The sequence below is a fragment of the Dipodomys merriami genome, unplaced genomic scaffold (assembly GCF_024711535.1).
Source record: "Dipodomys merriami isolate MVZ:Mamm:240054 unplaced genomic scaffold, mDipMer1.0.p SCAF_16, whole genome shotgun sequence".
Classification (NCBI taxonomy): Eukaryota; Metazoa; Chordata; class Mammalia; order Rodentia; family Heteromyidae; genus Dipodomys; species Dipodomys merriami.
This window is the reverse complement of record NW_027202937.1, coordinates 6,688,618-6,715,876: the sequence shown is the minus strand read 5'-3', so window position 1 is coordinate 6,715,876 and position 27,259 is coordinate 6,688,618. Positions and strand designations below refer to the sequence as shown.

The 27,259-nt window shown below is 43.7% G+C and overlaps 1 protein-coding gene across 2 annotated transcripts in view; it reads left to right on the top strand.

Moving 5' to 3' along the window:
- The window catches only part of Dnah8 (dynein axonemal heavy chain 8), a 205,509-nt gene that overhangs the window by 117,960 nt on the left and 60,290 nt on the right, over positions 1-27,259 (top strand). For both annotated transcript variants that reach the window (XM_070023840.1, XM_070023841.1), the window contains exons 67-80: positions 267-370; positions 1,238-1,414; positions 2,692-2,859; positions 3,992-4,207; positions 6,983-7,120; positions 8,738-8,865; positions 9,956-10,127; positions 11,731-11,886; positions 13,232-13,387; positions 16,354-16,536; positions 19,670-19,775; positions 22,791-23,043; positions 23,159-23,349; positions 26,969-27,090. In XM_070023840.1, coding sequence (XP_069879941.1) covers positions 267-370; positions 1,238-1,414; positions 2,692-2,859; positions 3,992-4,207; positions 6,983-7,120; positions 8,738-8,865; positions 9,956-10,127; positions 11,731-11,886; positions 13,232-13,387; positions 16,354-16,536; positions 19,670-19,775; positions 22,791-23,043; positions 23,159-23,349; positions 26,969-27,090 — 2,270 coding nt within the window. The remainder of the gene's footprint in view (positions 1-266; positions 371-1,237; positions 1,415-2,691; positions 2,860-3,991; positions 4,208-6,982; positions 7,121-8,737; positions 8,866-9,955; positions 10,128-11,730; positions 11,887-13,231; positions 13,388-16,353; positions 16,537-19,669; positions 19,776-22,790; positions 23,044-23,158; positions 23,350-26,968; positions 27,091-27,259) is intronic.

Genomic DNA, 27,259 nt, shown 5'->3' with positions numbered 1-27,259 from the left:
ATTATTTTGTGGTACCAGGTGAGGGTGTTAAGTAGATGATATTCTTTAGTCAGAGCTGTTTTCTTTCCCTTGTTGAAAGTCTTAGAAACGTGGCCAGAGTTTTTGTTCCTAAGATAGGTGTATTTTTTTTAAAGCTTTTGTTCATAATTAATTATCGGGTGCTTGTTATATTACATATACAGTGCCATATAAATAGTAAGTACTGAGTAAATATTTGAGGGAGGGAATACGCATGGCTCAGCAAGAGTATGTCTGTGTTTGTCAAGGTCTCGATAAGCTCATGGAAGCAAGTGAGTCAGTTGCTAAACTCTCCCAGGACCTTGCCATCAAGGAGAAGGAGTTAGCCGTGGCTTCTGTGAAAGCAGATGAAGTGAGTTTGCATTTGCATTGATTCTGTCACTAATGATAAGGCACATTTTTCATATTAAAAAGTATTATTTTTAAGTGCCATTAAAAAATACAATCTAAAGCCAGATGCTGGTGGCTCAGATACTCAGGAGGCTGAAATCTGAGAATCATGGTTCAAAACCAGCCTGGGCAAGAGAGTCCGCGAGACTCTTATAGCCAATTAACCACCAGAAAACTGGAAGTGGTAGAACACTAGCCTTGAGCAAAAAAGCTCAGGGACAGCACCCAGTCCCTCAAGCCCCAGGACCAAAAAAAAAGTACATTTTACATGTGTGTGTGTGTGTGTGTGTGTGTGTGTGTGTATAATATACATACATATAATATACATATGTATACACACATAGGGTATAGACCTACAGATTTGTTCTCTCTCTCTGTTTCTCCCTCTCTCTCTTTGTCCCTCTCTCATCTGTCTATGACTATCTGCTTTGACTGTGACCTACTTTTAGTCTTTAAGATTCTTCATGGCCCAGTTTTCTAGGATGGCCCAAATCTCATCAAATTTTTGTTGAAGAGAGAGAAGGGTAGCAGGAAAAACTGGTAAAAATTAAAGCAATGAAAGACCATCCGCACCCCCCTGGTAGAAGGGTAGATGTACACATGGTGTTCCAGCCACTGCTTCAGGCTTTCAGCACCACCAAGAGTCAGTTAAAAGTGGAGACTTAAGCTTGGCCCTTAGGCAGCTGCTGCGGTGAATGAGCGGCCCTCTGACTGAGGGCAGCCGTACATTTGCTCTTATTCACATGTTTTTATAGTCTGTTGAATGAATATTCCCTCATCTATGGCCATCTTTTCCTCTTTGCTTCCATCTGTTTTCTCTGTTGAGCAGGTGTTGGCGGAAGTCACGATAAGTGCTCAGGCTTCAGCCAAAGTGAAAAATGAAGTGCAGGAGGTGAAAGACAAAGCCCAGAAGATCGTGGACGAAATTGATTCTGAGAAAGTCAAAGCAGAGTCAAAACTGGAGGCGGCAAAACCTGCCCTGGAAGAAGCAGAGGCCGCCCTGAATGTGAGTGAGCAGCACGTGGTTAACCTCCCAGCACAGGGCCGAGCAGGCGCCATGTTCCATGCCACACAACTGGAATCTTGCAATCAAGAGAAGCGAACCCAGTCCTTACTACGATTTGAAATCTTGCCAGGATTGGTTCAGGGTTTTGAAGTTACACTTGTTTAAAGTTGTCACTTCTGCTTATCTATTTTTATCCCCAAAAATCACCCTTGCAGGGGAACTGGGGAATAACCCTGGTGAACGATCACCTAAACCACAGCATGAATGAATCAGGTGACAGTTACAGAACCTCATGGTCCCCACAGCGTCCTCTCCAAATATCACTACTCCACCTGTCTTGTGATACAGTTCCAAGCTAGTTATCCACAGCCATGATGACTCCTTCCTTTCCTTTCTTTACTTCTAAAAAAAAAAACCAAGAAAACACACTAGAGACATTCTTTGTTTTTGTTTTTGTTTTATCTGCTAATATTGAGATTTGAACTTAGAGCCTCCAAATTTGCTAGGCAAACACTCCTCCACTTTAGCCACATGCCCAATCCTCCTCCTTCCTTCCTTTCTTGTCTCCCTGTCCCTTCTCTTCCCACTCCTCCTTGTATAACCAAAATGTAAGCTAATGAGAGAGAGAGAGACAGAGGCAGAGACAGAAAACAATGTCATCATTGAACCAAGAGAATCTTGGAGTAATTGATTAATTATACAGTCTCCCAGTCTTTCCTGGCTTGAATATTAGGATCAGGCAATGTTTGAACCCCAAACTAGTTCACTGAGCTCTCAAAAAACATTTTCATGAGCTATATTTTTGTAATAACTTCTCTTATTTCCTTTTAATCCCAACTGTCTTCCCTACACAAGACAGCCTTCTAAGTGAAGACTGCAAGTGAGATTTCTGAGATCCAGGGCTTTGTCACCTCCTCCACATCCACATGGCTGTGGATTCTTTGCTTTGAAGATGCAGGTTATTGAAAGTTACACATCAATAAGACTCATTAACACATGTCTGGGGTGCTGGCAACGAATGGTAGTGATGTATTTTAAGTCAATTAATTGGGGCAGCAGGGAAAAGGGAATTTAAAGCAAACAAGAAATCAACTGAAAAATCTGTAAAGAACGAGAGATGCCTTATGTGAAAATCTTGGAATTCAAACCTTTCAGGAGATAATGGCAGGAACTGGTGATTAAATATGTTTTAAAGGTTTTGGTCTTAATTTATTAGTTCTCCACATAGGTGACAACACCACTCCACACAAATGTTGATTCCTGTTCCCAAATTACAGACTATCAAACCAAATGATATTGCCACGGTCAGGAAGCTGGCAAAACCCCCGCATCTTATTATGAGGATCATGGACTGTGTATTGTTACTGTTTCAAAAGAAAATTGACCCTGTTACTATGGATCCAGAGAAACCGTGCTGCAAGCCATCCTGGGGGGAATCATTAAAGGCAAGCACACTTTATCTTTGTGAAGTCTTAGTGGGGCATGTGGCCCCCAGGTGAGGACACTACCTATAGGCCAGCTGACAGTGACTGACTGGTGTGTATGGAAGAGTTGATCGTAAACTACATGTGTTACTCAGTGTTCCATTGCTGTAACAGAATACTCGAGATAATCAATGTATAAAAGAGGTTTAATCTGGGCACTGGTGGCTCATGCCTGTAATCCTAGTTACTCAGAAGGCTAGGATCTGATGATCTTTGTTCAAAGTCAGCTCTGGCAGAGAAATCTGAGAGACTCTTATCTCCAACTAGCCAGCAAAATACTGAGAGTGCATGTGGCTCAAGCAGTAGAGCACACCAGCCTTGAGCAAAAAAAGTCAAGTGAAGGTGCAAGTCTCTGAGTTTAAGTGAGTTTAAGCCCCTAATTCTGGCCATATACACACACAGTTACACACACACACACACACACACACACACTATAATGTAGGGGCAGACTTGAAGCTAATTGTTTTGATGAGATCTGCACACACACACACACACACACACACACACACACACACACACACACACACACACACACACACACACACACACACACACACACACACACACACACACACACACACACACACACACACACACACACACACACACACACACACACCCATAATGTAGGGGCAGACTTGAAGCTAATTGTTTTGATGAGATCTGTCCACACACACACAAACACACACACCCATAATGTAGGGGCAGACTTGAAACTAATTGTTTTGATGAGATCTGTCCAGAACCAATGGCTTGGCTTGGTTCTGTAGTCTCAGGGGCAGCCCTGCCCCATCTGTAAAAGAAGGCCTGCGTGGCCAGTGGTATGGCCTGCGTGGCCAGTGGTACATAGACACACTTAGTGGATTGGAAAAAGATACTTTTCTTCTTCTTCTTTTGCCATGGAAACTGGGAGACAAATTTTCAACATACACATCTAGGTTGAGTATTGCCAGTAGTGGTAGGTGGCATTCTTAGAGCAAATTGACTTGTTACATCTTTGGAAAAGAAAAAGTCTATTTAGGAGTCTACACTGGTGCAGGAGGAAAATATCTCTTTTCTCCCAGGCCTGAGAGGTTGTGATACTGTTTTTCAGCTGATGAGTGCGACAGGATTCCTGTGGAGCCTTCAGCAGTTCCCAAAGGACACAATCAACGAAGAAACAGTTGAGTTGTTGCAGCCCTATTTCAATATGGAGGATTACACCTTTGAAAGTGCCAAAAAAGTCTGCGGGAACGTGGCTGGTCTGCTGTCTTGGACACTTGCTATGGCAATATTTTATGGCATCAACAGGGAAGTGTTGCCTCTGAAGGTAAATCTTCCTTCTCCCAGGAAATCATGTTTCATAAAGTTAACCGTCACTCTTCTGCTATTAGCAGAAGCCAGCCTGGGGAAGAAAATTCCACAAAATTTCATCTCCAATTCATCACAGACATGCTGGACCAGAGGCATGGTTCAAATAGTAGAGCTCCAGCAGTGAGCATGAAAGCCAAAAGAGCATAAGGGCCTGAGTTCAAATCCTGAAACCAGCACATTAAAAAAACAAAGCTCTGTGAAAGAAAGAAAATAGTATCTGGTTATGATTACATAACACATGAGCATCTTAAGTGGAAATGAACAAAAACAATTTCATAACTTGAAATTGTTGGTGACATACACAGTCTGTCCTCCACAGAGCTGGTGGTCAGAGGGCCATCCTTGCAAGTGTGCACACAGGATGCATGTGTGGAAGAGCCTGAGCTAGTGTACTGCTCTTCTTAAGAATATTTTAAGAGAGGGCTGGGAAGGTGGCTCAGTGGTAGAGCGCTTGCCTTGCATGCAGGAGGCCCTGGGTTCGATTCCTCAGCACCACATAAGCAAAAAAGAATATTTTAAGAGGGGCTAGGAAGATGGCTCAGTGGTAGAGTGCTTGCCTTGCATGCCTGAGGTCCTGGGTTCGATTCCTCAGCACCACATAAACAGAAAAAAAAAAAAAAGCTGGAAGTGGTGCTGTGGCTCCAGTGGTAGAGCGCTAGCCTTGAGCTGAAGAGCTGAGGGACAGCGCCCAGGACCAAAGTTCAGGCCCTACGACCGGACCCAAAAACAAAAAAAAACAAAAAAAAATATTTTAAGAAAGAGTGTCCTACATTTTCATTTGCATCAGAATTGTTCTGCCAGTTCTGGGAGGGGTGTAAATTAATAGCCATATAGAAATTTCACACACGATTTTTGTTTTGGCAGTACTGGGGTTTGAACTCAGGGCTTCAAACTTGCTAGGCAGGTGCTTTATCACTTGAACCATACCCCTAGCCCTTTTAGTTTTTAGATATTTTCAAGCAGGATATTGTGGTTGTGCCCAGGCTGACCTGGAATGCAGTCCTCCTATTCAAACTTCATGAGTAGCTGGGGTGCCAGTTACGTGCCACCACCCCCATCCTTATAAATTGAGATGGGGAGAGGTCTTGATACTTTTTTTGCTTGGGCTGGTCTAGAACCACAATTCTTCCGATCTCCCTCTCCGAGTAGCTGAGATTACAAGCATGAGTCACCATACTCAGAATCACACACTGATCTTTTTCAGTTGATGAACTACATTGCACTTTCTTCAATATAAGCAAATAATACTAAATTATATCTCACTGACAAAAATTAATTGTATTCATGAAGTCCTTGAGTAAATTCCCCAAGGCAGTAATTCCTGGGGTCACATGCAATAAAATTAGAAAATTTATATATTTTTTAAAAAGTACCAGTTACTTCTATATAGGGAATTACAGGAAAAAAAAAGTGTTGAAATATAGCTGAAATGGTTCATTCTTAGCCTTTAAGTGCATCAGAGAAACTAGACTTTCTACTGAAGAGTTAAAGTACATACTCAAACACACATACATACTACGTGTAAAGAAAACACAACAGAGCTAATAAAAGTAATATTAAAATCGAGAGGGGAGAAAAGCAGTAGAATTAATGAGCAAATCTAAGAACTGGTGCTTGGCAAAGATAAATAGTCAAGAGCTACGCTCCTGGAAAATCTAATCAAGAAGAAAATATACAAAAATAAATGAGCAGAGAAAGAGAAACCCATATAATCATAGATGTGTGGGTTTCAATAATTAAAGAACCAAGGTTTCTAAAATTACATGTAAATTCATCTGGTAATCTTAGTGAATGGAAAGTTTTCTTCAGGAAAAAAAGAAGAGCTGAACTAAAGTAAGTCAAACATTGAGAAAGAAAAGAAGACAGTTATTACAGAAGCTGTACCCAAAAGAGCTCCAGGCCTAGATTACTGGTTCATTATTTTAATTGTACAAGACACAGAAAATTATGGTGTTATAAGACTCAGAAAAAAAGGTCAAAATAGATTGTTTGTAACTATGTAAATAGAACAAGAAAACATAATGAAAACTGTTTTGGGAAGGGGGAGATGATGGGGGAAAGAAGAATATTAGAGGGGACAAGATTGATTGGGATACACTGTAAACATACCTAGAGAGGTAACAGTGAAATCCTTCTCTTCTGTGTAACTAATGTAAGCTAATAACTAAACAGAGAAAAAGATGAAATGCTGCTGCTGCAGTAATTTCATTTCAGAGAATCCTTACAAAAGGAACAATGCAAAATGTTTAAATATCCAATAGAATTTACTGCCATATTACATGAATTACAAATGGAGGGAGGGGCAGACATGCATAAAAGCAGTGAAGAGCCTAAGTTATGAGGTATTCGCCTCGTGCATGCTTCCATATCACTGAAGTTCTTCAAAATGTTTGAGGATGTGGAAAAATGATTCAGGCTACATTAAACAACACCAACACCTCCCTTTCCTCAAAATACCACCTGCCTACATTTGCAAATAATGTATTAGGAAAATCAAGGGTGGTAATTTTTCTGCTTCCTAGCCATTGCTATATTTTTCTATTTTTTTCATATTGAACATTAATAAAAGGGAAAAAATTTGAAATACTGCTAAGACCTTCTCTTCCCACACTGTGAATGCACAAGCCACTGCAAAAATCGATCCTTTCTGCTATCATTTGCCAGTTTAAATCACACATGCTTCATAGAACTGTTAACTGCTCTTTGCACACCACCTGCTCCTGTGTTTCAGGCGAACCTGGCCAAGCAGGAAGGCCGCTTAGCCGTGGCTAATGCTGAGCTAGGGAAAGCCCAGGCACTGCTGGACGAGAAGCAAGCCGAGCTGGATAAAGTACAAGCGAAATTTGATGCAGCAATGAATGAGAAAATGGTGAGATTAAACATACTAAATGATACAACCTGAGGATGTATTGTATTGGGAATATTAGGCCAATATTCATGGTGAAAGTGCTCACCAGAATGTCCTTATTCACCAGCTGTGTCTTCTTAGTTTGAGTTGTTGGTTCTCAAGTTCTTTTTGTGTTTTTCATCATCCTAAAAATGTAGATCAAATCAAGAACACTATCTTTTTTTTCAAGTTAGAACACTGATCTAGGGCTCTTGTACTTATTAACTGTGCAGATTGGGCCCATTGACCTAGCTTTAGCTGATAATGGGTTCCAATATGACTGACCTCTTGAGACAAGCTGTAGGCTATACTGTAAGTGCTGGAGTTGCATCATGGGGAGAGACATTTGATAGGAAGGGTTTATTGATTTCTGGGTGTGATTGCTTCCTCCACTGCCTGTGTTGAACTACCAGTGTGACCCATAGCATATATTTGGGGGGAAAATGCACAGCAGACAACTTTATATGCTATTTCTACCCAACTTAAATAAAGCTAGGCTCAGGCCTGTAATTTCAGCTTCCTGTTAGTCTGAGAGTTGAGGACTGGGGTTCAAGGTTTGAAGTCAAATCTGAGGGACGCTTGCCGCCAGTTCACTCACAAAAAGGCAGAAAACTAGGAAGTGTGGCTCAATTGGTAGAGTGATAGTCTTGATCAATAAAAGCCAAATGAGAGCATGAGGCCCGGAGTTTGAGCTTCAGTACTGGCACAGACCAAAAAATGAACTTGAATAAATTTAAGAGTATGGATAACATTAAAATGTAAATACTGAACTTTTTTTCATTATGCATTACCTTTGCTTTAAATATAATTTAGTTGTAAGTTTTTGTAATTTAGTTTTTAAGAGTGGCTGTGTTTAATACCAGCGCAAAACAGTCTGAAACTTGAACAGTATAGACTGCCTGCAATATACAATCTTTTGTGTGGAAAAACTTGATAGAGAATTTTATTATTAAATACAAGACTTTTAAGGTGCTGTTCTTTACTGGTCTAACATCTTAAAAATATTTTTTTTTCTGTTGGTCTTGGGGCTTGAACTCTGGGCCTTGGTGCTGCCCCTGAGCTCTCAGAGACCTGCAACTCAAGGCTAGTGCTCTACCACTTGAGCCACAGCGCCCCTTCTGGTTTTCTGGTGGTTCATTGGAGATGAAAGTCTCACAGACTTTACTGCCGGGGCTGGTTTTGAACTGCAATCCTCAGATCTCAGTCTCCTGAGTTACTAGGATTACAGGTGTGAGCCACCAGCATCTGGCAAACTCATACATTAAAAACAGATCATTAGAATTGGAGGTGTGGCTCAGATGGTAGAGCACCAGCTTTAAGCAAAAATGCTAATAGACAGCGCTCAGGCCCTATGTTCAAGTCTCCCCAGCACAAAAACAAACCACAAACAGGTTCTTCAAATGCTTGGGGAACCACATGATGTGGTTTGTGTACATGACTTGAGTTCTCTCCTACAAAATTTGCTTTTCTTGACTGAATGATCAGAACCTAATATGTGATGTCTGTCAGTGTTCTCCATGTGGCATTACGTGTGTTTTGTAGACAATCCATCAAGCACTTCAGCAAGTTCTCTGGAATGTTCTTTCTTTACATATGCAGGATCTGCTCAATGACGCGGACATGTGCCGGAAGAAGATGCAGGCTGCCTCTGCCCTCATCGATGGGCTGAGCGGAGAGAAAGTCCGGTGGACCCAGCAAAGTAAAGAGTTCAAAGCTCAGATTAATCGGTATGGGTTTCGGACTTTGTTTATATTCCCCCTCTTCTTTCGCTGATTGCTCCAAATCTACCTCTTTGTCCATGGACAAGTGCTTTTCCCCTTCTCTTTCATCTTGGAATCCCATCACTTAAAAAAGTATGAACAGCTGGAAACATGCATCCAGGAGACAGGGGAGGAGAGTGGTGAAGCTTTTTTTACCACAGTGGTGACTGGGCAGTGCGGGCTTGCAGGTGAGGCCCATCTGGTGGTGGTGGTATTTGTCTGGGCGGTCTAGATCCTCATTCAGTTCTTGACTCTTGATGGCAGTGATCTTGAAAGTGTGGATCCACAGTTCTAGATTCAAAGGTTTTGTTTGGTGCTGATATCTAATAGAAATTCTTGGAAAACTTAAAGGAAGGAAATAAAAAAGAAATAGGAGCCAGGTGCTGGTGGCTCACGCGTGTAATCCTAGCTACTCAGGAGGCTGAGCTCTGAGGATCACGGTTCAAAGCCAGCCCAGGCAGGAAACTCCATGAGACTCTTATCTCCAGTAAACCACTAGAAAATCAAAAGTAGTACCGTGACTCAAGCAGTAGAGCGCTCGCCTTGAACTGAAGAACTCAGGCCCAGAGTTTAAGCCCCACGACCAACCAAAAAAGAGAGAGAGAGAGAGAGAGAGAAGGAGAGACATCGAGACAGAGAGACAGAGAGAGAGAGAGGGTGAGAGAGAGAGAGAGAAGAATAGGAGCTAGGCATCAGTGGCTCACATTGGTAATCCTAGCACTTCAGGAGGCTGAGATCTGAAGATTGACATTCTGAGCCAGCCTGGGCTGGCTGAAAAAGAAAAAAGGGAAGAAAAGCTAGTTGAGTGGGACTCTGGTTGTGGTATGTGTTTCATCGGAGCCTAGCTCTGTACCTGTGGCTTCAGGAGGGAAGTTTCTTGTTCCTTGGCCTGCTCCTTTGACCTCTTTAGATTTGGGGGTTTCATGCAGGTCTCTGAGTGCTTGGCGGCAGTAAAGATGGGTCTCACAGGACCAAACCACACTGTGATCTTCCCAGCTACTCAGGGGAAAAGCTTGAGACGCATGAGGTGACGGACTTTGGTGTTCTTCCCCAACAGACTGGTGGGTGATGTGCTGCTCTGCACTGGCTTCCTCTCCTACCTTGGGCCTTTCAATCAGATATTTAGGAACTATTTGCTGAAAGAGCAATGGGAGTTGGAGTTGAGATCCCGGAAGATTCCTTTCACAGAAAACCTGAATCTGATTGCGATGTTGGTAGATCCTCCAACCGTGAGTCTTACTTTTCTATCATATTTGCATTTTAGTCTCATCTTAGTTCTTAACAAACAAATGATTGCCCACCTATTGTTCTCCAGCCCCCTCCACCATTTCCCTTTCATTGAAAAGATTGTTTTTAAAAAGCTGAAGGATGAAAAAAGAGAAGAATTTTCTTTTGGTATAGGAGTTCCTTTGCATATTTGGAATCTTGCTTTCCAGTGAAAACCAATGGCACTGTTGGAAACTGAAAGATCATTTGTGAATTCCATGCTTTCACACACGGAGCTGTTCTCATGTCTTTGCTATTTATATAAACTAATCCTGCTGTCAGCCAGGTACCAGTGGCGCACGCCTGTAATCCTAGCTACTCAGGAGGCTGAGGATATGAGGATCATGGTTTGAGGCCAGCCCAGGCAGGAAAGTCCGTGAGATGTATCCCTAATAAACTGCCCGAAAAAAGCCAGAAGTGGTGCCATGGCTCACATGCTAAAATGCTAGCCTTGAACACAAAGTAGCTTAGGGATAACACCCAGGCCCTGAGTTCAGGACTGGCATACACACGCAAAATATATTCCTGTTGTCCTACTGTCTTCCAAACATTTAAGGCAAATGTAGGCACTGCAGTGCTGGCATTAACCTTTTTAAAATCACTTACCATCTTGTGATGTCTAATGGCATTCTCTGGGATCCTCAGAGTCATATGGCCCCATTCTTAGCCCTCCTCTCTGGAGTTCAGTGCCAGGCCCCATTGGTTTCCAGCACAACTTTCAGAGCTCTAGTGGAAATACATGCTTTCCAGGCAATTTGTATTTATGAGTTTCATTCCCAATTTGCAAGTATACTCTCCAGTTGCCACTTCCTTAGGAGATGTAATGCCATTAATTTTTGGTTGACTGTTTAAAAATTGGTCTTCTTCAATTCTAAGAACATTGAGCATATTTCCTTATAGGGAACTGATTATGCGTGGGTGGAACATGGGGCTCTCTCGAAGCAAGGTGGGCCAAGGTATTCCTTATTCATTATGGTCCTTGCAGGACCAGGGTGATAATTTCACAAAGGTGGAGGCTGGCTGCATGGCAGGATCTCCAGTAATTTTACTGACCTCATGGACAGAGGCTTGTGATTCTCCCACATTTGGGGCAGGAAATGTCATAAGCATCAGCAGTAAACTCCTACAAGAGTATATCTCAGCTAATGCTTCTCCTGATGTATGATCACCTACACAGGTGGCCAGAACCCAAGGGCCGGAAGAAGTGTAGTGGGCCTCTCCGTGGGGCCTCTCTTCTTCTCTGCCATCTCATTTCCTTCGTGGTCTGCTCTATCTTCCAACCTGGTCTGATAGGCCTTAAGATTCCCCTGAGAATGAAAATACAGCAGCAGAAAGGCTGGATCACTAGTGAAAGGACTCAGTTGCTTTTTTATAAGTTTATGTTATTTGGTTCATATTTGCAAGTGTTTTTTTTTCTTTTAATTCTTAATACCACATGCATAGTCTCCAAGAAAAAGAAATAGGTCCATATTTGAACTTTGTTTTTTACATTATGTAAACTCTTAACCATTAATGAAAGCATCCCTGTTCTTACTTGAATGGTCCTTCTTTCTTCCTGTTAACCAGATTGGCGAGTGGGGGTTGCAAGGATTGCCAGGAGATGACCTCTCAATTCAGAATGGCATTATTGTGACAAAGGCCACCAGATACCCACTCCTCATAGATCCACAAACTCAGGGCAAAACTTGGATTAAGTCAAAGGAAAAAGAAAATGATTTGCAGGTATGTAACAGTTTGGTGTGTGTGAAATTATAATTTTTCCCCCAAACTTTCAATCCAATTTGCCAGTCATGAGGTTGTCACCCTTGTCAGCTTCCCATGAACGTACCAGATGCCTGAGCGAATCAGCTTAGAATACAAAAGGGTTATTTTGGCTCACTGGTTTGGGGATTGTGTTTGGACCTGGGACAAGTCTAGGCGGCAGATGTATAAAAAGAAGTTCACTGTGAAGCCTGTATGTTGGTTATTTTTGTGTGACTCTGACAAAATACCTCACACAGAACAGCTTAAAGGAGGAAGGACCTGGCTGCTCAGATTCAGAGAGCTCTGTCACGTGGTTACTTGGCCCTGGGCAGTTGGGTGGAACTTCATGGAGGTGTGGGACCTTATGGTGAGAGAGCCTGGGGTAAGAAACAGCCACTGAGGACACACACACACACACACACACACACACACAAGGACCCACTTCCTTCAGTGAGGCCTCACCTCTTTAGACTTCACCTCCCAAAATAAACCTTAAATGCACAAACCTGTTGGAGGGGAAAAAAAGAGAGGAAGGAAAAGGCTGGGGTTCCATTATCTCCTTCAAAGTCATCTTTGTCATGACCTAACGACCCCTACTAGGCTTCACCTCTTCAGATATCTATTGAGCCTTTGGAACCCATGAGGACATCCCAGATCCAAACTCTCTGACAGATGCTCACCAATTCTCTTAACTTGGGTAGCAGCCATGTGGGGCAACAGCTCTGGTTATATTTGTTATTTTGCATTTTCTCCTGACATCCCTCTCCCTCATCTTGCTCATTCCCCATCTCTGTTGTTGCCTTTGCCAATGTTGAATATGGGGGATTTGAAAATTTGTATTTATGGGAAAGCAGCAAAGATAGTGATCTCAGGCAGAGGCCATTTAGGCACTACAGAGCAGGCCCAAGTTCATTGTTGGCCTTGAAGTCATACAGGGTTACATTTGAAGTGTGGGTAGAGCTGAGCAGGATCGTCCTGTAGTTTAATAGGGTGAATCCTCACAGCTCCCTCCATTGTCAGAGGCAGAGCTCTGTCTTCGGGAAGCCAGTGGTGTCTCCCCTGCAGATCAAGGAAGAGACGCATTGTCTGTCAGGACATCCAAAATTCAGGACCCTACCAAGTTCTGAAATGAATTTCGCTTGTAGCTTCTACTTACTTATTACTATTATATATATATATATATATATTTTTTTTTTTTTAATAAAGAAGGCTTCCTGTGTCGCCTTTAATGTTGCTAGTCCCCTGTCCAACAGCCTCTGGTTCTCCCTTGGGAACAGGGACATTCCTCACAACATTTGCAAACCAATGCCTGTATTGTTTTTAGGTGACAACTCTGAACCACAAATACTTCCGCACCCATCTGGAAGACTGCCTGTCCTTGGGGCGGCCCCTTCTCATTGAGGACATTCGGGAAGAACTGGATCCCGCCTTGGATAATGTGTTAGAAAAGAATTTCATTAAATCAGGCACCAGTTTCAAGGTGAGCTTTCATTTGTGAGAGAGCAAGAGAGGCGCAATGGTGACATCTACTTACCTTTGTGAGCATAGCAGTGCAAGCGGGGGGGGGCGTGGAGGCTGCAGCCGTACCGGCACACTTTGAGGGTTTGTTTTTTTAATCAGGCATAAAAGTTGTTCTCGTTTGTTCTCTTTCAAAGTAGCAGCTGTCACTTGGTTTTTCATTAACTGGGAGCTAACAGTTATACAGATTTAGAGGGTACAATGTATTGTACATTTCAAAATTGCTAAAAGTTTTTAAAAATTAAATTTCCTTTTTTTGGTGACATTGGGATTTAAACTCAGGGCCTTGTGCTCTACTGCTTGAGCCACACCTCTAGCCCTTTTTGTCTGATGTTTTTACCTGGGACTGGCGTCAGCCTATAAACTTTCTTCTTATGCCCAAGGAGCAGCTGAGATTACAGGTTTATACCATCATGCTTGGCTTGTTGGTTGAGATGGGACTTTCATTAGACATTTTTCCCAGACTGGCCTTGAACCATAGCTCTCCTGACCATCTAAATTTACTTTTTAAACTGATATATTAAAACATAAGAATTTTCATATTAATTGGTACAATATGATATTTCAATAACTTATTTTATGAAAATATAGAATGTATAAAAATTTATACAAATTTTAATTTATAAAACACAGAGGAGAGCAGTAGCTTGGTAAGAGTGGCCATTTAGTTAAAACTAAATGACATTTTAAGGAAATAGACTTCTAGTCTTAGTAACATGATGTTAGCATTACACAGGGAAAAAATACTTTGTGGCAATTCTGAGAACATTGGTTTTTTTTTTTTATTAAGTCATGTGCATGTTTTTAAAGAAAATCTGGATTTCCCCACTGGAGCAAATAGCATTTTAATAAATGGGTATTGATTTGTCCATTGCTCTCATTATTAACTTTCAGTCTAAACTTACCAGCTTTGCTAGAAGCTATGGAATATTCTTTCTGATTGTTGATAGTAATATGAATTGTTTTCCGAGTTTCTCTTTTAATTACAATTAGTATCTCCTTTTAGCTTTCTTTGGTTTTATTTCCAACTAAATTTTTTTCTACCTTATTCTCCATATTGTGCCCAAGTATCAATGAATAAGTAAAGAATGCACATGTTCTCTTTAAAATTCTACTCATAATGTGAATTATTTTATATGCCATTTTGGTTTATGGAGCCTCTGGTGTATCCTTAAGCTTGCAGACATTTGTGGGGGAAATTGAATGAAACTCAGTCAATGTTGTGAAGAATCGGTGTAGTTTCTCCTCTGAGCTTTGGAAGCAGAATTTGTCTGTTTCAGATAAGGGAGCTGAGAACAAAATCTAAGTGATTTGTTTAGCTACTGTGGGCTCGTGCACATTTTTTAAAATGGCACTGAACTGTTGCATTGACAGCGATTTCATATATGTGAAATACCTGATGTAATATTTTGATGTAGTGATGTGTTATGTAATGGTAACCACAATCTAGTTAATTAATCCACTACTACCTAGGTAGTGCCTTAGACCCAGGGAACTTGTCCATCGTACAGATGGATGTCTGTGCCCTTTGACCAACATCTTCCATTTCCACCTCCAGACCCAGGTGACCTTGGTTGCCTCCTCTGCTTCCAGGAGTTTGACTTTCTGAAGCTCTTGCACATAAGTGAGATCATATACAGCATTTGTCTGCATCTGGCTTATATTTATATGTTCTTTAACATACCAAAGGAGTTTACAGAAACTCTGTTCTGAAGGTCCTTTTTTTTTTTTTTAGAACCAGGCATGATTGATTCATGCCTTTAATCCTAGCTACTCAGGAGGCTGAAGTCTGGAGGATCAAGTTTTGAAACCAGGAAAAACTCCATTTCCAAAATAACCAGAGAAAAGCAGGGCTGAAGGTGTGCTCAAGTAGGAGAGTAAACTAGCAAACCTAGGCTCAAATCCTAGTGCTCAGCTCAAATTCTGGTTCCCTACCCCCCCCCCCCATCCAAAGAAGCCTCTAGATTCTTGCCTTTGGTGTGAAGGTCTGATGCTTGGGACGCAACCTTGGTCTTAGGTTTTTCTCATGCACAGGATTGAGATTAGCCAGAAATCCAAGACACTGTAAAACTGTAACTTCCACCTGAGATTTTGATTGCAAAAAATCCCAAAACATTGTCTTCCAAAGTACTGCAAATAGCAACATTTAAGAAATTAATCATCACTCAATTATCAGTTAATTATCAATTAATTAGCAATTAAATTAACACTCTGGGGAAAAAGGTTTTTTTCTTAGAAAATTATAAACTTTTTCTGTTGTCAGATATGTTTGAGACAGGGCTATGGAAGATAAGGTAAGACTTACTATAAACACAATGAAGTTTCATAATAGGAAACAACTTCCCTATCCAGAAAAGAATGATTGTAGCTTCTGTGCTATATAGAGCAATGAGAATGATAATTAATCACTAAATTTTTGCAGTCAAGTCTTAGGTGTGTCCACATTTTCCTTTATTCACCATTTGTTTGAGATAATTCTTCCAGTTGAGTTGCTTAATATTATGGCTTAAAACATTTTCAGCAGAGCTGGGTGCTGGTGGCTCACGCCTGTAATCCTAGCTATTCAGAAGGCTGAGATCTGAGGATCCAGATTCAAAGCCAGCATGGGGCAGGAAAGTCCATGAGACTGTTATCTCCAGTTAATCAGCAAGAAGCCCCAAGTGGGGCTGTGGCACAAGTGGTAATGCACCAGCCTTGAGCAAAATAGCCAAGCAAGAGCCCCTGAGCCGGCATCTTTGGCAGGACCACAGATCGAAATCACTTGCAAATGATCTGGCTTTATTTTTTAAGACCAGTGATTAAATGTTCACAGCTTCCCTTTGAGTTCATTAAAGCTTCACAGCCTGGCTTGCGGTAAACGCGCTGCCACACGGGGCCAGATTCCTGGTGCTATGGTGAGCGGCCACTAAGGTGCACTGGTCTGTGCAGGTGAAGGTGGGCGACAAGGAGTGCGACATCATGGACACCTTCAAGCTGTACATCACCACCAAGCTGCCCAACCCGGCCTTCACGCCCGAGATCAACGCCAAGACCTCCGTCATCGACTTCACCGTCACCATGAAGGGGCTGGAGAACCAGCTGCTGCGGAGGGTCATCCTCACTGAGAAGCAGGTCCATGGGCAGGGGAGAGGGGAGAGCTCAGAGGGCAAAGGTGACCTGCACTGAGAAGCAGGTGCATAGGGCAGGCGCTGGGGTGAGGGCAGAGGGCAGAGAGCATGCCCCGGACACACACCGTACACACATGCATACTGCATACACACACCATACACATAAGCATACCACGTACCATACACACGCATACTATACACAACATACACACATACCATACACACACCCTGTACACACAGATATGCATGCTTGTGTGTAGGCCTTGGCATGTGTGGGGGTGTAGATGGATGGTGTGCAGGCAGGTGGGCTGGCAGCCACGGGGGCTCTCTGGGCACGGGGGCCTCCGAGGGGCACTGGCAGGCAGAGCCGAAGCTCCCAGGAAATAAGGAACTGATGAGCCCTGGAAGAGTCTGAGAGATAGATTTAAGATTAAGTTAATTTTGGAGGTAATGCTCAGAACACATTAAATGTTATGCATAAACTATATTTGCATACATTAAAAATATTTGCATAGAGCACAAGAAAGTTGATGTTTGCTTAAATATAATTGATTTTAGTATTCAAGGAAAAGACAAGGTTAGAAATCATAACAGAGAGGCGTGCGGAGCGGGAGGGAGGGCAGGAGAAGACGAGGAGCAGACAGGAAGGGAGGAGGACACACACACCCAGGGAGAAGGAAAGGAGAAATGGCAGGGCTCCCTGAGAGGCGCTCCTGCCCTTGCACACACAACCCCCCCCCCCCGTATCAGGTGTCTCACTCTGGGGCTGGCCCTGGGACCGGGCTGGCCTGGTGGGGTGGACAGGGCACTGTCCCTCTTGTCATAGTTGTTGGCTCTCAGTTTCCAGCAAACCCGGGGCTTCTGCAAGGCAGGCAGGGCCTGGAACTCCCTCCCCCCTCCCCGACAGAGCTGGTCTGCAGCTCCCAGCTCCCGGCCCCCTCAGGACCATGGTGTGAGCTTGGAAACCAGTCCCCGGGTCGACCTGGCACTGCTGGTCTATTTCCACGTTTCTCTGGTCCACCTCCCCCATGAGGCCGTCCTGTCTAATGGGAGCACTTTCCTTTTTTTCCAGTACTGAAGTAGAGCCTCACATTTGCTAGGCAAGTACTCTGTCACCTGAGCCACACACCCCAACTTCCCCTACTTTTTTGCTTTAGTTATTTTTCAGGTAAGGTCTCATACTTAAACAAAACAAAACAAAAACTGGAGCCACCCTCAGACGGAGATCCTCCTGATCTCTGCCTCCTGAGTCGCTGGGATTATAGGCATGCACCACCATACCCAGCCCAGAATGCACACTTGATATGCAGGAGGGTGACCCTCCTCACAATTCTGCTGTTATACTCCCACATTTTTTGTACAAATGAGCCAATGGAGACCAGTGAGGAAAGGGTCTTACCCTATCAGAACACGTGGATTTCCTACCCTGCCGGGCCTCTCAGATGAAACTTGGCCAGCTGTTAGGACACCTGGTGGGCCACATCATTTTTGAAAAGGAAGTATACATGATTTCATTTTGTCTGGGACTCCTGTACTACCACATAGGAGCAATCCCTTTATTGAAGATGATTCAGGAGCTTTCCCCTTCAAGCACAGATACAGCCCACATCACCCAGAAGATACTACCCCCCCATCAGACACTGGTCTTGAGCAAGGGCATTCGCCTGTCTCAGCCAATAGGTGTGTGTTCTATTGTGATGCTAGCCATGTTGCTGGTGCCCCATTTCCCCAGGCAAAGGAGTCCAACCCATTTCAACTTCACAACTACGTAGAGGGTCAGTTCCTTTCTCTGCAAAGCTTCATGATACAGAAACACGCTTGTCTGCCCCCGGCGGGGTCACGTGCGGGCAGACTGGACCACAGCAGGGCTGGTGGCAGGTAAAGGCTGTGACGAGGTCGGGAAGGCTTTGGAGAGTGGTGGAATTCCTGAAGTAAGTGTGCTCAAAGGAATAGTTAGAATTTACCTTTCAACAGAATCCCACGGGGAACACGTGACTGGCTAGGATGAGAGCAAATTGCACCAGAGGGTGTACGTATTAAGAGGAACTGTGTTGGTGTTAAACTTTCTGGATTTGGACACTGGGCTCTGGTGATGTGAGAGGGTGCTACCCTTAAGGGATTTGTTAACAGGTTTGAGGGTAAAGATCATGACACTGCAAGAGGAGAGTCTGCAATAACTCCATCACCAGCTGTAAGAACAGGGGGAGAGAAGAGTAAGGCAGAGTTGTTTGGGGATCCAAGTAAAGGGTGCAGGGATGTTCACTGCATCATCTTAGAAACTTAGAAACCTGTGGAATGATTCCCAGGCAAAATTTTGTTGTTGTTGGCCATGGGGCTTGAACTCAGGACCTGGTCATTGTCCTTGAGCTCTTTTGTACAAGAATAGTGCTCTATCACTTTGAGTCGCAGCTCCACTTCCAGTTTTCTGGTGGTTAACTGGAGATAAGAGTCTCATGAACTTTCCTGCCCAGGCTGGCTTTGAACCATAATCCTAAAATCTCAGGCTCCTGAGTAGTTAGGATTACAGCCCAGACATAAGTTTTAAGATGTGTCATTTCCGTAGGACGGAAGCCTTTCATAACCCCGCTGGCAGCGGAGTAGCCTGTCAGTGGCAAATGAATTTGCACTGGCGAGTTCTCACACCACAGCTGGTCCTGGTACTTGGACAGGTGGGACTCATGCCAAGAGCTCACGGTTGGCCTCAGTGTCCCCCTTGGTTTCTTGCTATCTGCCTGGGTATCTCCAAGGCCTCTCTCTTTCTGTGGATAGAGTTCGTGTTTCTCAGAGGGGCAGGGTGAGAGGAGGGAAGAGAGAATGGTACACTCTTCTGCACAGAGCTGGAGAAGAGACATTGGGGTGGGGGGCAGTGGGGTGGGGGGCAGTATTGGTGCTGAGTTATCTCATGCATGCCAGTATAAGTACTATGGAAGCTGAACATCTGTGGATGTAGACTTAATTATTCAGAGAAACAAAAATACAGCTAGAGTTGACTGATGGTAGTCACTGCTTCCATCTTTGGAAAGACACAGTGGTTAAACCTTTCAACTTGGTAATAAACACTAACATGTTGGGTTTGCCCAGCTGGTAACTACCATTCTGATGTTGTTATTATTTACTGTTTTGCTTTTCAATAATAGGAGCTAGAGTCTGAGAGGGTTAAACTTATGGAGGATGTTACTTTTAATAAGCGGAAGATGAAAGAACTTGAAGATAACCTGCTGTTTAAATTAAGCACCACTAAAGGTATCGTGTTATGAAGAAGTAAGCGAATAATGGATCATGAGGATGCATTTCTCTGACACCCTTTGCCGTGACTGCAGGTGTCAGGAAAATAGGCCAGTTGCAAAGGGGAAAAAAGCCAGGCAGCTTCTAGATAGCTGTTAAGAAGGACTGCAGAGAATCTGCCTTTGGAATTAGCAGCTAGACACTGACCACCTGAGAAATAACAGTTTCCTTGATATAATTGATCTCTCCTGAGAAAAATAAGCATCCCAATAGAGCTAGGAAACCCCTAATAGGCTCATTTGCTCACCCACAGGAAACTAATGTGCCCAATCTATTCTTTTCCTGCATTGATTCTTTCATTTGGCATTGAAATGCAGCCAGCAACATGGTAGATTAGGACTTGTGAAGCCCAATAAGGAGAGCCTGGCTACCAGTGTAGCCCAACTCATCTCGACTTGACTTCTCTCACAGAATCAAGGGCAGGCCTCTCTCTGGGCAGCCAAAATTGCCATAGCACACCCCCTTTGGGGATGAAATCTCTGCACAAGATAGGAGAAGAAAGTTTTATTCTAAAAAATAATAATCACATCAATAAATCTCATATTGTTTTATTGTAGGCAAATCATAGCGACCTAATTAAATTCTGTGATTTGTTAGAATCTAATCATCAATACTTCTACTGCCACTTTAATCTCTGGATTAAAAGCAGGAAAGAAAAACTTTACCTCTTAAAACTATGCCTCAAAGATGAGGTCAAGGCTGGGTGCAGTAGCTCATACCTGTAACCCCAGCTGTTTGGGAACCCGAGGCAGAAGGATTGCAAAGTCAAGGCCAGCCTGATCTGCATTGTTTCAGAATGAATTTCTTTGTTGTTGTTGTCGGTCGTGGGGCCTGCACTCTGGGCCTGGGCCTGGACTCTGGGCCTGGGCGCTGTCCCTCAGCTCTTCAGCTCAAGGCTAGCGCTCTACCACCTGAGCCACAGTGCCACTTCTGGCTTTTTTCTGCATATGTGATGCTGAGGAATCGAACGTAGGGCCTCATGCATGCCAGGCAAGCAAGCACTCTACCACTGAGCCACCTTCCCAGTCCCCAGAATGAAATTTTTAAAAGTGGGTATGGGCATAGCATGTGTGAGGCCCTGGGTTTAATCCTCGGGACCAAAATGAAAAAGATATTTTTTTTAAATGTGCTCAGTGAAGTGTTTTTATCTACCCTAGTTGAATTGCCTGGGTTGGTAAGCTGTCTGTCTTTGTGCCCGTGACTTCTCCCACCCATCCTCCATGTCAGCAGGGAAAACCAAGAGCTGGCCTTCATTCAGCTAAGAGTGAACCAAGGTCAACATCTCTGCTGGGACATGAGTCATAGGCTGAGAGTAACTCAGAACTTGCTGTAGCACCCAACTGACTTCCAGAACTCCAGCATAAGCCACAGTGCTCCCGTTTATAGATACGGTGATTCTGAGCTTAGCGTATCAAAGTATCTTTCCATATTTTAAATTGACTTCATTGCCCTATGCATGTGTTTCCTCCTTTCCCCTTCCCTCTCTCCCCCCTTCCCTCCCTCCTTCTCTCTCTCCCTTCCTTCCTCTTATCCACGCTTTGCTGGTGCTGGGGCTTGAACTCAGGCCCAAGTCCCTCAGGGCTAGTGCTTTATCACTTGAGCCGCAGCTCCATTTCCTGCTTTTTTGGTTAACTGGAGATAAGAGTCTCATGGACTTTCCAGCCTGGTCTGGCTTTAACCTTGATCCTCAGATCTCAGCCTCCAAGTAGCTAGGATTACAGGCATAAACCACTGGCCCTCAGCATCATGTGTCATTTCTATTAAAAACAAAGAGGGGGCAACTAAAAATAAGCACAGGGGGTGTCTTGTTCTGGTAAGGCATGTCCGCTGTCCCCCAGGTCATTCTGGCCAGCGATGATCATCAGCTAGGACTCTTGGCAATGAAGACCACTCCACTGGGGCAGAGGAGGGACAGAGCAACAGAATGGCTGTGCCCCTGCCAGCTTGCCAGCTTCAAGTTCAGTGTGTGCTCCTGCCCATACGCCGGGCAGGCTGGGGACACTCAGAAGAGCAGCCGGGGGGGGGGGGGGTGATGCGGGGAGGGGGAACCTCTGGATCTGTGACCACCATCACCATCCCAGACAGGAAGATCTAGCCAGTGAATCTTTTTTTTTTTTTTTTTGTCAGTCGTAGGGCTTGAACTCTGGGCTTGGGCGCTGTCCCTGTGCACTTCAGCTCAAGGCGAGCACTCTACCGCTTGAGCCACAGTGCCACTTCCAGTTTTCTAGTGGTTTATTGGAGATAAGAATCTTAGGGACTTTCCTGCCTGGGCTGGCTTTGAACCGTGATCCTCAGATGTCAACTTCCTGAGTAGCTAGGATTATAGGCATGAGCCACCGGCGCCTGACTTCCAGTGAATCTTTTGTCTTTTGATGCAGACAGTTAGGCAGAGTAGGGGACTGGCCCTCGACTGGAAGGCTTAGAAAGGTCTGGATCTTGGTCCCAGTTGGACCAGAAGCCCTTGAGGTTTTAAGATTCTAGTTTCCTAATATTCTGTGGACTTTGGGATCAAATTGGATCATACTCATGTATACACACGCATACACATACGTGTGTATATACAAATAACACACATGTAAATGCACGTGTGTGTATGTGTATGTTTGTGTGTGGGGGTGTATGTGTGTGTGTGTGGTACTGGGGTTTCAACTCAGGGCCTTGCCCCCAGCCCTGTTTCTTCCTGGTTATTATTGAGATGAATGCTTTTCCTGGGTGCTTGCCTGAGCTGATAGCTGGGATGACAGGCCCACCCCAATACATCTGTGGAGATGGAGTCCTGCAAACTGCCCCCACCCCCACCTTGGGCTAGCCTAGAATCCTGATCCTCCCATTCTCAATCCCCCACGTAGCTTGGATTATAGGTATGAGCCCCCAGCACCTAGCTTCAAGTTGGAAATCATCATTTCCTAAGTGATGCATGTTGATTTCCCTCCATTCTCTCTGTGCCCACAGCTTTCCTGTTTTGACTTTCAGGTTCCTTGGTAGATGATGAGTCTCTCATTGGCGTCCTGAGAACCACCAAGCTGACGGCTGCGGAGGTCAGTGAAAAACTGCACGTAGCAGCAGAAACAGAGATCAAGATTAACACAGCCCAGGAGGAGTTCAGGCCAGCAGCCACCCGTGGGAGCATCCTCTACTTTCTCATCACAGAGATGAGCATGGTCAACATCATGTACCAGACATCGCTGGCCCAGTTCCTCAAGTTATTCGACCAGTCCATGGCCAAGTGAGCTCACCGCCCCCTCCCAGGGGCTCTGAACTGGGAATGGCCAAGGTTTGGTGGTATTTCCAATTGTTCAGAATCAGCTCTTAACCTCTTTGACTCTTAAAATCCCACACAGATCTGAAAAGTCTCCATTACCTCAAAAGAGAATTGTCAATATTATCGAGTATCTGACATACGAAGTTTTTACGTACTCTGTCAGGGGCCTGTATGAAAACCACAAATTCCTCTTTGTCCTCCTCATGACCCTGAAGATTGATCTTCAGAGGGGGACAGTTAAGCACCGGGAGTTCCACGCTCTCATTAAAGGTAAGAAGTTTGAAACAAGGATGTGGAAAAGGATATTCTTGTGATACACTAGGGAATTGTGCTCCCGTTAAGGTGGTGTTCTTATTATGTCTTTGCTTTCTTTTTCTCTCTCTCTTTCCTTCTTCCTTCCTTCCTTCCTTCCTTCCTTCCTTCCTTCCTTCTCTTTCTCCTTCCCTCTCACCTTCTCTCCCTCTCTGTCTGTCTCTGTCTGTTTCTGTGTCTCTGTCTGTCTGTCTGTCTGTCTCTCCTGAGGAAGGGCTGGTAAAGCATCTGAGACTTCCAGTCTGTGTGCTTTGGGTCTGGTTGATTGACAGAGAAGCTGGTTTGAGACTGTTGGAATGGGATTTGGGGACCTCCTTTCAGTCAGAGTAGGCCAGGTTTTGCCACCACAAAATTCCAGTGACTTAACACTACAAAGGTGAACTTCTTGTTCATGAGTTCTCCAGCATGCTCATTCTTAGTCTTGCTTCTGTAATTATTGGCGCAGAAGAATGCGAATGTGTGCTGGCTCTAAAAAGTGACATGTTATGTATTCCCATATTTTCTTGACCAAAGCAAGACACATATCCATGTCTAACTCAAAGAGACCAGAGAACACAACCCATATCTCCTTCTTAGAATACAGGGAAACCTAATGTTGGTGAATAGCCCAGTGACAATTCAGACTTTGTGAATTTGAGAGACCCAAGCTCTCCCTGGGACTTTGGGCTATATCCCCAGGGGTTGGGGGGCAGTGGAGCCAGAGGCCTTGAATCCTGTGGGAATCTTGGAAGCAGTAACATCCAAAGAGCTTGGGTCTAGAGACTCACCCTGGTGATGTGGTCACAAGGAAATGAGAGGATAATGACAGGTCTCAAGCATCCTCCCTCCCAAGGAAGAACCCGTCTTGTCTCCCCACTCTCTACTGGATAAAGCCAGCCAGGCTAGAGCTTTTACCTAAAGAAGAGGAAGCCTCTTTGAGAGAAGATAAACCAGTAGAGATTGAGACCTATGATAATACAGATGAGAGGGAATTCCTCAGGAGAATTAGGTTTATCCCAGGAAAATAAAGATGGCTGCCACCTCTGAGCTATGTGGGTGACCCCATTTCAGAAAACTTGTAGAGTCAGGAACAAACCAGCTTGTAAAAGGCCAAGAGTTCGGGGTACATTCAGTGGAGAACAGGGAGCCATCAGCTATTTTTATGGGGAGGGATCTTGCATGAACAGAGCAGTACTTTAAAGAGATTGATTTGGAATTAGGTGATAGGTTGATTGACAGAAGTATAATCAGTTCAGCACTAAGAAGAGTGGGTTGTTTGAAACTAGTTCGTTATACCATCTGTTTTAGTTTTGAACTGGTTAATTTTTTGACATTTTTTTAAAGAGGTGGTACAACTTGGTTTTTAGTATTTTTACACAAATATAAAATATGGCTCTTAGTTCATAGTCTTTTTTACAGTCATTGTGAGTGTAATACTTAAGGGAGGAAGACAGTTTATTTACTGTAGCAGCAATATTTGATTTCCCAAAAGCGAGTTTTTGTGTGTCAATTACTCCTTGTTTTTCTGAAACGTGTCTAAGGTGCCTTTGACTTTCTTCTTCAGTGAAGAATGTCAGAGCACTTTGAAAAATGAAATGGATACCAGGGGCAATTCTGTACTAGAGAGAATTTCATCTCCTTGTTTCCACAGCCTGGTTATTTTAGAAAAATTTCTTATTTTTGTATATACCCTAATAAAAAAAAAGATACTTTGACAATCTGTTTTTATCTTCCAGTTGGGACTGGACCTGGGACTTCTACAGGTGGCATGTACATGTTATGTACATGTATGTGTATGTGTGATATTAGTGTTAAAATTCTAATAATGCTAATGATTTTATAGCTCTTCCTGTGGCCTAAGACCATTCTGGCTTTCTATACTCACAGCTAGTAGACTGTGAGATTCAGTCTACCACACTGACAGTTAATGTGGTAGATTCTGTGGTTGCACCCATTTGACAGATGAGGAAACAGAGAGATTAGAGTTCCTGCCCAAGTTAATGCAGCTGGTAAGCAGCATAGCCAGGATCCTCGGGGCAGCTGGATCAGCAGTAATGACTGTAAGTTAGTTCCAGGGTGCCATGTGTTTGAAAACACCAAGGCAGGATTGATGTCTTCCAATGCCTCTAAGCGCCTAGGGCTGCATGCATTTTTCTGCATGTGTGTGGTGAAGCAGCGCCTGGCAGCCTGCAGGTGACGCTCTCCCATGGTAGCTTTGCCTGCCATTAACTCCCACCAGCAGGGGCGGGGCAGGGAGGGGACAGTTCCCACGATGCTCTGCTGATGAGGTGGTAGAACACAGGTATACATGCAAATGTTCCCCACTCCCTACATCCTCTCAGGAAGACATTAGGTTAGGTGAGCAGAGACCTGTAGTCTACCCCCTTCCCACAACTGCTTGCTTGTTTTATATATGTGAAGTGGAAGGATGTGAGGAATTCTTTTTTTTTTTTTTTTTGTCAGTCGTGGGGCTTGAACTCTGGGCCTGGGCGCTGTCCCTCAGCTCTTCAGCTCAAGGCGAGCGCTCTACCACTTGAGCTACAGCGCCACTTCCGGTTTTCTGGTGGTTTATTGGAGATAGGAGTCTCACGGTCTCTCCTGCCCGGGCTGGCTTTGAACCGCGATCCTCAGATCTCAGCCTCCTGAGTAGCTAGGATTACAGGCGTGAGCCACCAGCGCCCGGCTGATGTGAGGAATTCTTAAGAAAGGCCAGGATATTTAAAGTTCTAGCATCTCTGTCTCCCATATATCTGAATTAAGTAACAATGGAGCTGAAATTAGGAGAGTTTTAGAGGATTTTTAGAATTGAAATATAACTGTATTTCATTAGAAATATCTACCCCTTGAGTACGTTCCTTTGAGTTGTGATTTGCTTCAAAGTAGGATCTGATGTAGGAGCTGACATTCTCCATTGGCCTATAAGCTTGCTGAGAGCAGATTTGGTTTTTTGTTTTTTTTTTTTTTCATTTTTTTTTCTACTAAATCCCCAGCGCTTATATCATGCAGATACATGGAGGGCACTCAGTAAATATTTGTAGAATAAATGAATAAATGATTTGACCAGCAGTCATTCCCTAAAGATGTATGATATTCTTTCCTCCTTCCCTCCCTCCCTTTGCTCCTCCCTCCCGCTGTTCCTTTCTTTCCCTTCCTTCTTTCCTCTTTGCCTCGCCATCAATTTAACTAGGCAAGGAATAAATGTTGAATATCACTCCTCTGACTATGAAGTGATTATAAAAATCATATGTGAAAAAACCAAACCCATTTATTGATATAAAAATGATAGATTTAGTATAGTTAAGACAAATAAAAAAGGCAAACAACCATAGCCACCTGAGAAAAATTCTTTGCAGGGAAAGATGACAAAGAGTCACTGTTGTCTTTGATAAGATGGCATAAATCAGTAACAAAAGCACCAGGACTTGGAGGAAATGTGCCCCAAAGTAAAAGATAACCACATTTTCTGTAATATGACAATTTTTTCCAATTTTCCCATGTTTTATGGAACATGGTTACCTTGCTTTTATTATTTGGGAAATAAATTTCTCAAAATGAAGTCTGAGCTGACCTGATTCTTGAGTCTGACGTGTGTCCCCAGGGGGTGCTGCGCTGGATCTGAAAGCCTGCCCGCCCAAGCCCTTTCGCTGGATCCTTGATATGACGTGGCTGAACCTTGTGGAGCTGAGCAAACTTCCTCAATTTGCAGAAATTATGAACCAGGTAACAAAGGGCTATCTAAAAGGCCAGATCCGTTAACGCAAACCCATCCAGGCCACTTTAACTGAGGTCCCCTGCTGACAATTGCTTCCTCCAAAGGATTCAATACAAGAGTTTGAATTTATGTGGGTGAGGTGGTTGCCCATCTATAATCCCTTTACTGAGGATCGGG